Here is a 16457-nt window from a genome sequence, read left to right as displayed (position 1 = left end):
GAAACATAGACTCACGTTAGTATACAAACTGTTACTATGAGCTCATGCTTATATATACTCCCTCATTAAGGGCATCCCACAAGTGTTAGTGGGGAACAGTTAATAAACATAGTTTTCTCATTAAATTTCACCACTATTTTTGCAATTTACTGCAGAAAAACACAAACAAATTTAAGTGAAAAATTTTCTTAATTCAGAAATAACATTGGAACATAAACAACAGCAAAAAGTTGTCAATCGAACAACAATAAGCTCTCTGTAGAAGCCAGTAGGTCCCACTTCAGAACCAGAAGCCCAGCAGGTACCAGAAGAGGCTCCTTACAGGGACCATTTCAACCAGCAGCGCAAACCAGAAGGCTTCCTTCTGGGACCAGTAGACAGCACAAAGCCCGAAGGCTTCCTTCTGAAACCAGTAGACCCCAGCACAAAACCAGAAGGCATTCCTTCTGGGACCAGTAGATCAAAGCAAAAAACAAGTTGGTGCACTACAGGGACCGTTTCAGCCATCGGCAAACCGTAGAAAAAAAAAAGCAGGTGCTCATAAAGCTTGCGTTCTGCACAGTTGCATACAGGACAGTGTCCTCGGGACAAGAGCGCTGGCATACGGGCTTTGCAGAAAAGGTGGCTCGAGCCACACAATTTCTTTATGATCGGCTGCTGAGAAAAATGTGTTCTATATAACAAGCAAAAAATGGCTTGAAATTTGCAAGAAATAGAAAACAAAAAGTTGTATCCGTAGTCCACAAGTTTAAAACATTGCAAACCTTGCAGGGAGCAACATATATGCAAAGGAAACTTAGAATCTATTCCTGTACTGGCGTAATTCTTTAAAAAGGTCTGGAACGTGGTAGAATATGTTCTCTCACTGCTTCAATATCGCCGCTTTCTCCTTTCTTTCACTCTGTCCCTCCGCCCCAACCCGAGTTTTTCCCCTTCAGTCTCCTTTTTTCCCTCTCTCTGATTTCTGATCGTTCTACTTTTTCCTTATGCCCTGAAGCTCTTGCTGTCATTTCTCAGGAACCGTTGGCTTCAGCTATAATTCCCTCCCCCTTCCTCTCACAATTCATCAAATCTCGCCCCCATTCTCTCTCTTTTCCTCTAATTCCTTCTTTTTTTGTTCTCCCGCATTTCACTCTGCCTGCTGCTTCATTGTTTCATCATATTCTTTTCGTTTTTCAGGCCAACGAAGCCAGTCGTGTCACGGTGCACCTTTTGCAGCTGGACACAAAGCCTCCACGTTCGCCACATCTCTCCACGCTCAATAGCCCAGTATTCCTTTCTGATGAGCCGGCCTTTTTAATTCAAGCCGCTGTAGCAGCCACCAAGCCTGGACAAGATTCACCCTCCCCATTCTATAACACCCTTCCCACCTTTTCCCCCTCACTGGGCCTTTTTCCTCGGAGGCAAGGCGATACTCCACGCCATTGACGAATGCTTTACCTACACGACGACAACTCCTCTAGTTGAAACGTTGGCAAGCACTCTGAGGCTTTCCCCTCCCTTGATGGAAGCCAAAAGTCACCGAAAACAAGGAGCGTGTTTTTTTTTACATTGTGGTGTTCAGTAATAGGAGATTCATAGGGTAATTATTTAAAGATAATTGTTTCGAAGCAGAAGGCCTTCTTCACTTTGCGAGTGCAAAGACACCATCTGCACGTGGTTCCTCTAGGACTGCAGTCGACCACGTGGCCCTGCCTGCCGTGCCCGAGGGGTTAACCATCACGCAGGGACCTTCGGCTGCCCAGGGATCCAGGGAGAACCTGCGTGTGAGAGACGTACCTGATGAAGACGATTAGAGCGAAGCCGGCGAGAAGAGGAGAACGGCGTCCGGCGGCCTGCCGTGTTACCCATAAGAGCGGCATTTACTTGACATCTGTTCCGCGCCGTGTTCCCTGCTCCATATAAAACCTGTCCACTTAACACTATATAAAAATGTTTCTTTCATGCAGTTTGGTATCAGCAGTGAAGTGGTGTAACATGTAAATTTAGTGCTCCCGTCACATATGTACAAAGAGCTACAATAACTCCCTCGCGGTTTTATTAACCTGTGTCTCTTAACCGTACTAGCCTTCCCCATGAGCCGGAATGCGAGCGACCGAACAAACAGCTATGTCTTCGTGACCTCAATCACAGTCTGTTTACCGGGTACCTATAGTTGATTGCCACGTAGTTATCTATATTTGCCAATGTATGAGAAAATGCGAAACACAAATTTTGTTCCTTCCCCCTTTAAAGGTGCAGTTGTGGAGTTTTGGAGGCCCGCTCAAGCCGATTTAATATAGCCTTTTCCTTGACTCCTATTGGAAATGAATATTATTTATGTACAACATTTTCGAGTTAAAAACAATGAAGAATATCTACTTTAGCTGATTTTTCTTTCATGTCTACTGCACACGTGTATACGCTCTCATTATAGCCTGATATGTGCGGAGATAGGTGCTATTATGTCTAAATTACTGCAATCTTTTTCTTCGTGCAGTTAAGTGCAATGCGCCCATGCTTTTGAATAACGCTATCCTTGTTGCATACGCTGCACTGAAGTTCAACAAGGCGGCTTGATTGTACTTCTGAGTTCACTCATACTTTTACATTGACTAGAACGAAGTGTGCCCACTTTGTCGGTGAGCTAGCCGTCCATGCTTCGCAATCACGCAGCTCGCGCATCCATCGGCTGACATGTATAACCGGTGGCTGTAGGATCCTTAACAATGCAACGTTCGCTGCATTGTGTGCAGGGAGCCGCCGCCAAGTCTGAGCTGATCCATTTGTGCTTTATTTTCCCTCTTCCACAAGCTGAAAGAAAACACTACAGTCACCTCGCAGACGAAAACTCCTTTCAGTGGTCGACAGCGTGCGTTTGCGTGACGCACTCTGCAGCTGGAAGACGTCAAGCTGAACGAAACAATTCCCAGCACGGTTTGAAGGGCGTGTTTGTAGTACTCATCTGCCAGAAGCACCTATTGGGGTTGGGAGAGTAAAGTCGTGGGTGCTATAAACGCGTATTCAAAAGTGGCGCTGCGTGGCACGGAGAGTCTAAGTCCACGGCAGCAGCAAGACGGCGCGGCACAAACTTCAGTTTCGGTTTCGGTTATTTTTCTTTTAGCTAGCACGGCTTGTTCATGCTTTGCCAAAGGCTGACATCCGGGACATGCTGCCCAACTTCAGGTGGCTTCACTTTCGGGCGCCCGATGCGGCATCCCAGTGGTTCTGCCGCCTCTAAAAAGGCACCTAGGCAAAGATAACGTGCGCAGCGCTCCAAGCGGAAATTACCTTTATTTTTTACCTAGATTTTGATACACAGGCGGCATAGGCGTTTGACACCCTCTCTTCTAGTTCACTTTACCCGCGCACCACCCTCGACACGACCACCGACGACCACACGACGACCACACGAGACCCTCTAAAGAACGCAACGGCTGCCACGCCGCTGCTAACACAAGAAGGCAAAAACAACATTCGATCATGCCGCTGCCGCCGCTGCTGAAGCGGCGCTGTAAGCATTTTTGAGATTAATTAATATTCTACAGGAAATATATCGAAAGAATAAAGTTGAAATACATGAGAAGGAATTAAGGGTACATCAACTGTCCAGGTACAAAAAAAAATTAAGGCAAGGTTGTTCTCTATCACCGCTGCTGTTCATGCTTTATATGATAAGTATGGAGAGAAGGCTACAAGGAAGCAATCTAGGTTATGATCTTTGCCGGGTTCGAAGCCGACTGCGGCGGCTGCGTTTTTATGGAGGAAAAACGCTAAGGCGCCCGTGTGCTGTGCGATGTCAGTGCACGTTAAAGATCCCCAGGTGATCGGACGAGAACCGGCGTATTCAGCATGGTGTGGCCGATGCCAGGTGGTCAAAATTATTCCGGAGCCCTCCACTACGGCACCTCTTCTTCCTTTCTTCTTTCACTCCCTCCTTTATCCCTTCCCTTACGGCGCGGTACAGGTGTCCAACGCTATATGAGACAGATACTGCGCCATTTCCTTCCCCCCAAAACCAGTTATTATTATTAGGTCATGATCTGTCATACACATTAGGCGGAAAGGTTGTTGAGCAACGACTACCGGGTTTAATGTATGCGGACGATATTGTACTGTTAGCGAATAACCAGAAAGATTTGCAAACTTTGGTGAACTTCTGTGGAGACGAAGGAGACAGTCTAGGTTTCAGTTTTAGCGCAACTAGGTCAGGTGTGATGGTTTTCAACGGCACAACTGATCAGGAGCTTACAATACAGGGCCATGAAATACCCAGAGTGGCCGAATACAAATATCTCGGGGTATGGGAAAAAAGGGCATATGTACACGGAAAAACACGAACAGTCTCTCATAGCAAAAGGGCGAAGAGATGCCGGGATGATGAAACATGGGGCCTTGTGGGGGTACAACAGGTATGAAGTCCTCAGAGGTATTTGGAAAAGAATAATGGTGCCGGGGCTTACTTTCGGGAATGCGGTTCTATGCTTAAGAGCTGAAGTTCAGTTGCGATTAGAAGTAAATCGGAGAACTGTTGGAAGATTAGCACTAGGTGCCCACGGGAAAACCACAAACGAGGCAGTACAGGGGGATATGGACTTGGCAATGTTCGAAGCACGGGAAGCTCAGAGTAAAGTACTATACGAAGAACGCCTGGGGAAATTGGACGATAACAGTTGGGCAGGTAATGTATTTAAATACCTGTACAGAAAGAGCGATGACACACAGTGGCGGAAACGAACTAGAAAGCTGACCAGTAAGTTTGCCAGGGATGAGGAAGGAGAAAGAAAGAGCATTAAACGGCAGGTTAAAAACGTCGAAGGTAAAAATTTGCCACGTTCAATGGAAAAGAAGCATAGTGTAGAACTATATCGATGCTGGAAAAGGCAGATCAGGAAGGAAACGTTTTATGATAACTCAAGGGGCAGTGCCCTCCTCTTTGAAGTATAGGTCAGGGAGTCTTAGAACGTTCAGCTACAAAAAGAAATTTAACGAAGAAGATGACACATGTGCTGTGTGTGGTAAATCTGTAGAAACAGACCACTTTTATTAAAACGTGGGGCCCAATACGCCGCAGCTCACATACTGCTAGGGCTGTGAGATTGTGACTGTAGACAACAGTGCTATGCAATAGCTGCGTTACTTGAGTAAAGTTAAATTTCATATGTAGAGCTTAATCCCTTCAGTCAAGAACAACCGTCCACTAGAATTAAATTTTAGTTTTTAGATTTCTATAAGGAACATATCCAACAGCTCAGAAAAAATTCCCACCGTCGCAGATACCTTGATGTGTGAATATTTAAATTTTCAAATGCGAATAATAAGAAAAAATACCTTGCAATATCGAATAGAGTGTACGTTTTCTAAAAAAACAATTTAAAAATATAAACGTGCAAACATTGTTCCAAGTTCTTTTTCAATATAGTATCCCGCCTTTCGAACGAAAATATACAAAACTATACTGACTCTACCATACTAAAAAAAACATGTCCTTAGAAATGTATATTGCTTGATTGAACAGCATTAACTGCATGCAATAGGTGATGTAGACATGCAGAATGAGTAACCATATGAAACCATGAATTCATACAATGCAACATTTAAAGGTAAGAGGATGGATAGTAAAACCTCATGAATTCGGACATCAAGGGACCGGAAGAAATTCCCAAATTATCCGAAGGTTGAGTTATGAATAGCCCCTTGCCTCCATTCTTCTCGAAGCTGGTTCATAGTTCATACCACAGTCATGGATTGTGTAACAAACACATACATCATGAGCAACAGATAAAAACAAGGTTTCCATTTTTGGACAGAAAATTCTAAATAATTACATGTAAATATAATATTGTTACACTTCATTCAGCAAAAAGTCACCTTCTGTTACCGCAAACATAAAAATAGAATAGACGTCATGGTGCGGGTTAAACCCACGTAGCAACAGATACTGTTCAGCCAGCCGGTGTGAGCTGTGTTATACACATGAAAAATAAAGACAAGCTCCAATGCCCAGCCATGACACACCACACTGCACTGTGTACATTGAATTAGCAACTGCAGTGAAATGCACATTAAATGTGGCTTTCATTTCAGAGCAGTCGACATATAACGGATTAAATTGCCACCCTGAATGTCTGGCTGAACAGTAATAAAAGCTGTTGCTGCAGATTTGGTAGAGATGCTTCATCATAATGTCCCAAATGTGACTAAAGCAAAAACAAGAAACAGCAGAGAAAATAAACAAAATAATGAGAAATGCACTCGCATGGTACTGTAACAAGAAAGACAAGTAAGGCTAGACATTTCTTAAAGTTCCTATAGCACCAGAATGGAGATTAAGGATGGCCCACCAATAGCCCATTCATCCAATGGCTACTTATTGCACGGAATGTATTTTTGTTTACAACAACTTGCTCCATGAAAATCTTGAAAAATTGGGGGAAAAAAATATTCTCCTTCCACTGTGCTCTATCAAATGATAACAAGGTGTCCTGTATAATCATACCCTTCTTTATGCTTATACCATGTTGCCCCATGGTATCTTCAAGAATAACCCTCATCGATGCTGCAAGTATCTATGCTTTTGATGGATGGGCCAATCATTATGCACACCATTTCGTCCATGGACACCGGGCACTAAGGTCTATAAACAAGTTAATTCACAGGCTATGAACATCAGGACAAAGCATCCATGAAGGCAAGGATTTATATTGAAGGCTTCTTCCTGTGGTTGCATGTATTCCTTTGGCTTGTCAGTATTAGCCTGCAAAATTAACAGAGAAAAGCAGTGTAAGTGAATAAAAACTGCACTGCCATTAACAGCGATGCTTAAATTTTTTCTTTATAAATGACTGCATGTTGGACAACACACAAAAAGTACCCAGAACCATCCATCAGTTACAGAGAAAAAAGGGTATGAAAGAATGTGGACAAGAAAGAAATATCAACAGACATTATGCTTATGATACAACTATTTAGCTTATACTATGGCTGGAAATTAATGCCTTGTGCAGCCCTAGGTTGCAGCTCACTTATGGAGGTCAGTGGCTGTAGCTCTGGACATGTGAGATGGGAAGCAGGGGGCTTGGCTTATGCCAAAACATGGTGACAATTTCGAAAAATTTCGATCAAATGAGGGTCTTTAATGCGCTCTGACACCGTATACCACATGGGTGTGCTTGCATCTAACTTCCATCGAAATGTAGTGACCGTTGCCAGGATTTCATTCGACAACATTGCACTCAGCAGCCAAACAAAAAAGCCATTGAACCAGTACAGCAGTTTGCATCAATATCCATGTTTCACATGTTGCCAGGTTGCTGCTTCTATTTGTTCACTTGTGAGAAAAGCGTTTCTGGCCTTGCAATGAAATAGGTACCGGATGTTGCATACACATTTGAAGATTTGCATGCACTGGAATGTTTGGCTCAGGTGTGTTCATGAAAGTCCACAGTTGTGCATAACATTGAAGTAATTGCAATCAAACTCCTCTCGAGCACGGGAGCTGGCTACAAATAAGGACATTTTTTGAAGCTCCTGGCTGCGCGGAGCTACATGTTGATTGCAGTTATGGCTAAACATGGTTGACAAAACACTGAAATAACCTGTTTCGTTACATCTGCAGAAAACTGCGTTGTGTTGCATTTCAGAGGGTCTTATGTCTCCCAATTTCCTAGTGGCTGTTTCACCATATGGAAGTTATGTTTCATTTGCTTGTTTTGGAATCTGTTTCACATTGTGGAATTCCTTGAAAACACTCTCTAAAGCAAGGCCTGGTAGAATTCCAAGCAAACTCTGAGTGCCTCAAATGCTCTATAGAGATATCTGTATATTTATGCAATGGATTGGGTCTAGTAGTAAGCTCCTCTAGTGCTGCATACAGCTCTGGGCAGACAAAGGAGTTGACAGGTACCGTTTACTTGATCTGTGTTTTCTACTTGCCATTACAGTGTGTGAAAGGCCCAACAATGGGAAGTTTTGTGGGGCGATAATTTTCTACAAAAGTGAGTAGCGCTTTCTGCTCTACCTGGTCCTGTGGAAACAATGCGCTGGTGTTAACGTGACCAGCAATGACGACCAAACAGGAAATTGTCATGTGCGTGTAACAGTACTATCCTCTCTCGTGCAAGTATCGCTAATCTCTCCCCTCAGTTTCCACCAATTGGCCCATTCTATGAAATGAAAAGTCTTCCAGACACAAGTACAAGGCTGACGTGACATGCAAGTTTAATACACTTGGCATACCACGCCATCTCTAATCAGGTACGTACTTGTGCAAAGAGAATAGGTCACAGCGAAACTCGTCCAAACAATAGTAATAATACCATACCAATAACAGAGAAAAATGACTAGATCTTTTCTTTCAGTGTAATGAATCTCAGTGTGAACAGCAGATCCCACCTCAAAAGATAACACATAGTTAAGGTGATGACAAGAAGGATAGAAAGTGAACCATTTGAAAAGTTTCCGCAAAAAACTGAATATACCCTGTATGTCAGGCAAGCATTGCCAGATATTTTTTTTTCAGGGGATAAATTTCTGCAGAGTAATAATCTGGCACTGAAAGAGAAGAAATTCCCCAAGTATTTAGGAATTTCCGAAACAAAATTGAAACTTTGTGAAGCAGCGATGGGAGATGCTTAAACATACAAAAATGGTAAAGTATAAAGCACCTCAGTTGTGATCTGGTCTCTCTCTGTATCCTCTTTCTTATCCATCTGCTACAGAGTACAATAGCAATCACCCCAAAACACACCTTAACCCTTCGACACATTATGTAACAGCACATAAAGCAAACTGGCAGCTTTTTCCGAGAGTGGTCTGCATCTAGTAGCCTTTCTTTGTTTTGAGGTGAACTTCACATCCTTCATAATGCAAATGCGCTAGATTTTTTTTATGCCATACAGTGAATGCAGTGAATATTTTGTGAAACAGTGAGCGGTGTAGCATATCGTCCGCCATTCTTCTGCAAAAATATTTTGCCACCATTTTAGCATAACTCTTTGCCTCAATGTCAAATGTAATGCTCACCTTCGAAATAGAAATTATTTTCATGGACCTTCGGGAGTTTACCTTCTAAGCCAAAGCATATTTATGTCGCTATTTTAGTCAATTAGGACACTACAAAAATTCGCACCTTCCTGCCATAATATGTTCTAGAATTTTGCGCTGGAAAACTGACAGGCTGTCTTCATAAAAACCTGAATATATTATTTAGGCTGAAAAACGTTCCATTTTGATGAAACAAGAAATGGTGCATTCCATACATAACCATTTTCGTTGCAAACAATACAGTGTAACTGTGAGCTAACACTGCCCAACAAATTGAAAACATCGATGCCAGTTAAACATTTATCGTGTGCATACAAATCGAGCTGCACTCTAGTAATACCACATTGCATTTGTCAAATTTTTCGCACAGCAGTAATGCAACCAGATCATGGGGAATAATTTTTAAGTGTGCAGTTTTGGTTGCTGCTCATATAAATGTTAATTACCCTAACTTACGTAAACGACTACTGATATACAAAATGAACACTTGGCATATTTCTCCGAACCAAACCAACAAAACATCTGTCCTCTATTGTGACACTAGTGAGGGAATGCAACCACACACAGTAGTACTCTTGAAGGTACAATGCTGAGCAGTGCAACAAGTGATGCCAGAAATATTTTCTGGGGGTGGGGGTGCTAAAACTCACACAAATGGCAAACAAAAGAGTGCCAGTACTGTGGGGTTTAGAGTACAGAACACAAATAAAGGGCATTAGAACTACAACAAACAGTCAGTATGTCAATACCACTTTTCGGCAGCAGGTGTAACAAAATAGTCATGGGAAGCAACCAACAACGCACAGGAATAAATAAAATGGAATCTGAAAACACACTGAAAGATTTCTCACCACAGTGCAGTGAATGTTTCTAAAAGCACATCAGCTGAACAGCTTATAATGAATTGCAGCAATTACAACACTGACATCAGTGGTGACAGACCGAATAGACTTCTTATCATTAACACCCAATGTAAATATGACAAGGCTAGCTTCAGTAACATGTGCAGCTTACAAAGAAGCTTACTCAAACCACAATTTCAGAACAAGTGCTATTAAAACATAATTCTTAAAGCCTAAAAACAAAAGCAAGCCACGTAATCTTGAGGCTCAAGTTTTTTCCTTCCCCCTCATACGTTTTCCTAGCACTATTAAAATGCCAAATTGAAAACACAACACATCCGAAGTTTTCAATTTTGACGCTAAGCAAACAAAGCTGCAGTGATAAACGGCAGTACTCCAAAACCATTTTTAAAAATTTAGGGGTCATCATTTGGACTGATGTGGAGGGCATGTGATAGCCTTTGCGTTTCATTCACCAATGTATTACATTAATAATAATAATAATTTGTTTTCGAAAGAAAGGAAATGGCGCAGTATCTGTCTGCAGTATCTGTCCCGTATATCTTTGAAAACCTTAACTGTGCCGTAAGGAAAGGGATAAAGGAGGGAGTGAAAGAAGAAAGGAAGAAAGATGTGCCGTAGTGGAGGGCTCCGGAATAATTTCGACCACCTGGGGATCTTTAACGTGCACTGAGATCGCACAGCACACGGGCACCTTAGCGTTTTGCCTCCATAAAAACGCAGCTGCCGCGGTCGGGTTCGAAGCCCGGAACTCCGGTTCAGTAGCCGAGCGCCCCAAACACTGAGCCACTGCGGCACGGCAATGTATTCAATTCCGATTCTATTTTTTCACTCACCAACACTCCAATCATGATTACATTCCAATTATGCAAAATCTGTCACAATATTATATTGCAGAAATGCCATCTCTAAAAATACAAGTACACTTGGGACAACAAAATTCAACAGAGAGTCAGGCCACATTTTTTTCCCCATCTTCATCATAAACCTGAGAACTAGTACCAGCAATAATTATATTAGACACACTGCCGCTGAATGCTTTTCTTCAATGGGAAGTGATGCCACCCCATATGTCAGATTATTTTTTTTTCGTTCACGCAAGTCTGGAAGTCCAATATACTTGCGGCTCTAGAAGAAGAAATGGAATAGCTCAGTACCAGTGCAGTACAAGAGCATGTGTCAGTGTCTCCTTCAGGCAAGGAGCGCGTCAACATTAAAGAATGGCTGCAAATCAAACTAGCTACCGACCTAGCTTAAAAAGGAACACTTGTCATAGGTCACCTAGTTAGCATGCTGCCAGCTGGTTGTCAACAGGACAGCTACCAAAATGCGTTCCAAAGGGCACCAGAGAACTCAGCTGTTCCTTTAGTGTCCTGGCTCTTTGTGGTGTTTTAAACTGCACTTAACTGAGAACGCCTTAGAGCACAAGTCACAATGGAATGGTTTTTCATGCCTATGGGACCGCACGTGCACCATAAGGGTTACCTTTTGTTCAAAGGCCATGGGGCACAGCTGGCACTAGAAAGGCTTCTCACCAGTGTGAATGCAGACGTGTCTTACCAAAGTATCTTTTCTAGAAAAGGCACTGTCACGAAAACTGCAACGGTATGGACGATCACTTGTATGGGTGCGCAGGTGTCTGACCAGGCTGTCCCTTGTTGCGAACGCGCTATCCCAGTTACTGCAATGATACGGGCGTTCGCCTGTGTGGGTGCGAATATGCGCTACGAGGTCAGATCTCTCCTGGAAAATCTTGCCGCAGTGGGTGCACTGGTGAATTTGCTTGCCTGTGGGCTTGTCCTGGTGAGTACTCATGCTTGTACTAATGGATGGCACACTGTGGTTGACAGGGTGCTTTTCATCAGGTGGACTTTGTCCAGGAAACATGCAAACGTTGTGGTCTCCCATGACTGATCCTGCATTTCAAAACCACAGCACTTTCATCAAAACCTTGCGCCCAAGATGCCACAGCTTGCTTAAAACTAGTGAAGAAAAGCCATATTTAGAATGCAGAGTCTAGGCCCCTCAGTCGAGAAGAACTGTCCAGTGGAAGTAAATCTTCAAACTTTTTGGGTTTATGTCAGGGACATGGCAACATAGCAAAAAAATAATTCCCACCAACTTCGATGCCCAATTATTAGGAGTCTGCAAATATTTAAATTGCAAATATGAACAAAAAATTTTAAGATATAAATAAGCAAACATTGCACAGACTTCTTTTTTAAAAAAAAAGTGTATAGCCTTTGCAACCAGAAGATAAAACACTATACTGACTCAGCACTACACAATATAAAATGGTGTGCACAGAACTGTATATTGTGTGATTAGAAAGCATTAACCAAGGTTTTTAAATATTTCATGATTTCCAGCTCTGATCCTTTTTATGTGTAAAGGAGGAGAGATCAAGCTAACAGAAACAGTACTTAAAAGGATACCATAGGTGATGTGATCACGCAACATGAGAAACAAAATGAAATCAATGAATTCATATGAAGCAACAATTAAAGGTAACAAGATGGGTAGCAAAACATAATTCGAATTTCCAGGGATTGGAAGATACTACCAATTTATCCAAAGCTGGAGTTATAAAATGCCCTCTCCCACATCACTGATAAAAAAATTGCGGTAAATCCTTGAGAGGAGGCTCACAGTGCAAACAGTGATAAGCCCGTGACAAATGTGCAGTTTCGGCATACTGGAAGAACAACACAGACAAAATTGTTTCCCTAAAGTCCTCACAAATCAGTTTTCCTTTTCCTATTAATAATATGTTAAGTTGCAGAGGTATTTCTCACATATTGTGAGGCATATTTTGGGAATATTTTCTGGATGCAATAATTGCTAGGGCCTGATACGTCCAATCTATTGGTTCAGTTGGATCCAGTGAGGTTCAAGTGGTCGGTTGGCTACAACACAACTGGAACCAATTCGAACATCCAAATGGAACCAGTTGGAATGTCCAATTTGTTCCAAACAAAATTCACAAACTTTTTTTTTTTGACTGTGGATAGTGTAGCAGGGGGTGGTAGAAAGTTAGATGGCCTGATGAGATTCAGAAGTTTGCGGGCATACAGTCGGCACAGCTGGCAAAGGACAGGGATAATTGGAGAGGAATGGGAGAGGCCTTTGGCCTGCAATGGTCGTAGTCAGGCTGCTGCTGCTGCTGCTGATGATGAAAAGATGTGTTCTCATTCTGTGATAGTTTGAAGCAGGTGGTCACGCATCATGTTCACAGCTCGTGTGATGTGACCAACCCACCTGCAGAAATTTGCTAAACATCCAAGCCAATCGGTGCCCGCGTGATAACGGTCGACCCGATGAATGACAGAAACAAATGCCTTTGTACAGTTTACCAGACACTTTAAACTTAATGTTTGTATAATTTGCTCAGATATTTTGGTTCTGCCATGAAACGAAAGTCAGCACAATATTCGATTGCTGCTGACTAAATATTTCAAAATTTTTGAAAATTAGAAACTCTCAGATACTAAATTCTCGAACTGAGTACGAGCCGAATAACAAACATGTTCAATTCGAAATAGAAATTTCGAATATTTACACTCCCACCCTTATTTTCAATATCGACATCCTCTCATAAGTCTGTATCTGACGCAACTTCAAGGCCTCAAACCGTTCCGACTCATTCCTGTCACTAGAGTACCATTTTAGAACTAAGGTATCAAAACAAGCAAATGAAAGCACACATGAAGTACTCTTGCCAGAGCTATTATTAATATTATTAAAGAAGATTATTAATGTATAGGGGAGTTTAACATCCCAAAGCAACTCAGGCTATCAGGGAGACTCTAGTGAAGGGCTTCAGAAATATCGACCACCTGGGGTTCTTTAACGTGCACTGACATCGCATAGTACACATATTAATAAACAAGAGGCATACATCAAACACTTTTCCGTTAATTTTATGACTGGCTTGAGACGGTTCTCAAAGCGTGCTGCAAAGGGTACCATATATATAGGTAGCAGCCATTTTCAGCAAAAAAATTCACAGCAGTAGTAAAAACAGACACAAATTTAATGTGCGCACATGAATGAACTGTGACTGGAGGGATTAAAAGGTGCACAGTTGTGAAGTGAAATTTCCTTCTTTTAATTCTGCATACAGTTCGCATTTCACCTGGCAAAAAGCGCATGTTACCGGCAGACCGTAAGAGTGCAAAACCCTCCTATCTCAAAGCTGGTTCATACCTCGTCGCATACCAAACTAACATACACTTAGTAATAGACGTAAACATAGTTTCCATGCTCAGACACAAAATTTTTAAAAATTACACTTAAGGATAAGGACAATTTATAAAATTACAGGTAAAGATGAGGACGCTACAGTTCATTCCGCAGACACGTGCTATTAACACAAACCGAAAAATGGAATTGACGTCAAGGTTTGAGTTAAACTCGTGTAGCAACACATACTGGTTACCCAGGTGGTGTTAGTAGTGCTATACACATAAGAATATCATCAGACTTCTATGTGCACTTTGAATTAGCAACCAATTATGGCTTTTGCTCAAGAGCAGGTAAAACAGAATAGGTTAAAGTTCCACACCGAAAATCTGCTTGAACAGTAATAAAAGCTGTTGCTGTAGCTTTGGTAGAGATACTTCATCATAAAGCCTCAGACATGACTCAAGCAAAAACAAAAAACAGCAGAGAAAATAAACAAAATTATCAGAAATGTGCATGGTACTGTAACAACAAAGTCAAGTAAGGCAAGACATTTCCAAAAACTAAAAGCCCTTTAGCACCAGAAGTGAGATCAAGGATGGTTCACCACACATGCATCCATTCAATGGCTACTCACTGCACAGAACGTATTACTTTTACTGCACCTTCTTAATTCAGCAAAAATCTTGAAATATTACGGAAAAAAATATTCTGCTTGCTCTATCAAATGACAACAAGGTGACCTGCATACTTATATCCTTATTTATGCTTAGCCCATCTTGCCCATGGTATCTTAAACAATAGCCATCATTGATCTCCCAGTATCTGTGCTCTCAAAAAATGGGGCATCATGCACTCCGCTTTGTCCGTATAGACAACGTTCTGAGGCCTGTAAGCAAGCTCTTTTACAGACTATGAACATCAGGCCATTGAGGCTATGAGGGTTGGGAAGATTTGTAATTGCAGGCTTCTTCATCTGGTAGCATGTATTCCTTGGCTCATTGATATTAGCCTGCAAAGTTGAGAGAAAAGCAGGATAAGTAAAATAAAAACTGCAATGCCCTAAGCAGCGATTTTAATATGCTTCCTTTATAAATGACTGCATGTTTGACAACACATAAAAAGAACTTGGGACCATCCATCACTTAGAGTCAAAAGATATGAAAGAATCTGGACAAGAAAAATATGCAAACAGGCACTGTGCTCAGCAACTACTCAGCTTATACTATGGTCACAAATCTGCCTAGAGCAGCCCTAGGCTGCAGCTAACATTTGGAGGTGTGTGGTTGTAACTCAGACTTGGGAGATGGGGAGCAGTGGGGCTTAGTTTCTGCCAAAACAAGGTACCTATTAGTTTCCAATAATTTGTTACGTTGGTTTTCTTTGATGTGCACCGACACCACACAGCACATAATTTCTTTGTATTCAACTTCTTTCACAATGTAGCCACAGTAGCCAGGATTTAATTGCACTTGGCAGCCAAACGCCAAGGCCACTTTGCCATCGCGGCAGTTTGCATATGTGTTTTATCGCATACCACACCACCTCTAATAAGGAACATACTAGCAGGAAGACAGGACACTATGAACAAACATGTACGACATGAACAGAGCGAAACATGCCAAATGTGTTTCTTTGTTGCATCCAGTTCTCTTCGTGCAAGTACGTATTTTAATAGAAATGTGCCCGCTCACCCAAACAGAAGTATTAAAGGGGCTGTGAAGGATGCTCTAATAAAGTTGTGGCATGCATGGGATATTGAAGCACGTCACTCCACGAATAGTGTTTAGCAAGGCATATTTAAATGTGCTTTGTAGAGGCTGAGTTATCTGTAGTTAAATTCGAATTTCAGCGCCTTTCCCCCTCCTCTCGTCACTTTTTGCACGCTGGAAGGTAGGCGCTCCTTCGCCGACCCCCCTCTGAGAGCGAAGCTTCCCGACACACAGGAGCAAACCGGCTTATTGGCCGCCGCCACTGCCTGACGTCTGCAAGAATCTAGCCAATGGCCACCTCTCACCTTGTCTGCACAGATGCGGGGGACGCAGGAGGGTGCTAGGATGAAAAAGTCGCCGGGAAGGGCTCGTCAATTTTGATGCGTGATTGTGGGTCGTCTGCTGCGTGTAGAAGAGCAGTATTTGGCTCGTGTTTTCATGGCAACACAGTGCAGTGATTAAGCGCGTTAATGTGCTCTCCTCGGAAGACGTTTCGGAGCCCCTTTAATACCACAGCAATATCCGGAAAAAATGACCAGATCTTCTATTTAGCTTAAAGAATAGTGTGAATAGCACATCTCGCCTCAAAAGATAACACAGTGTTAAGGTGATGACTAGAAGGATGTGAAGTGAATGATTTGAAAAATTGTAGGAAACTGGTCACAATGTACTCAGC

The 16457-nt window shown here is 42.3% G+C and overlaps 1 protein-coding gene across 1 annotated transcript in view; it reads right to left on the bottom strand.

Annotated features, from left to right (window-relative positions):
- Positions 1-11841, bottom strand: part of LOC144112610 (uncharacterized) — a 38255-nt gene extending 26414 nt beyond the window's left edge. Inside the window, exon 1 of the mRNA XM_077645408.1 lies at positions 11613-11841. Within this exon, the coding sequence (XP_077501534.1) occupies positions 11613-11795 (183 nt within the window). The 5' untranslated portion in view covers positions 11796-11841. The remainder of the gene's footprint in view (positions 1-11612) is intronic.
- Positions 11842-16457: the final 4616 nt, after the last annotated feature.

The sequence above is a fragment of the Amblyomma americanum genome, unplaced genomic scaffold (assembly GCF_052857255.1).
Source record: "Amblyomma americanum isolate KBUSLIRL-KWMA unplaced genomic scaffold, ASM5285725v1 scaffold_428, whole genome shotgun sequence".
NCBI classification, from domain to species: Eukaryota; Metazoa; Arthropoda; class Arachnida; order Ixodida; family Ixodidae; genus Amblyomma; species Amblyomma americanum.
This window is presented reverse-complemented; position numbering and strand designations above follow the sequence as displayed.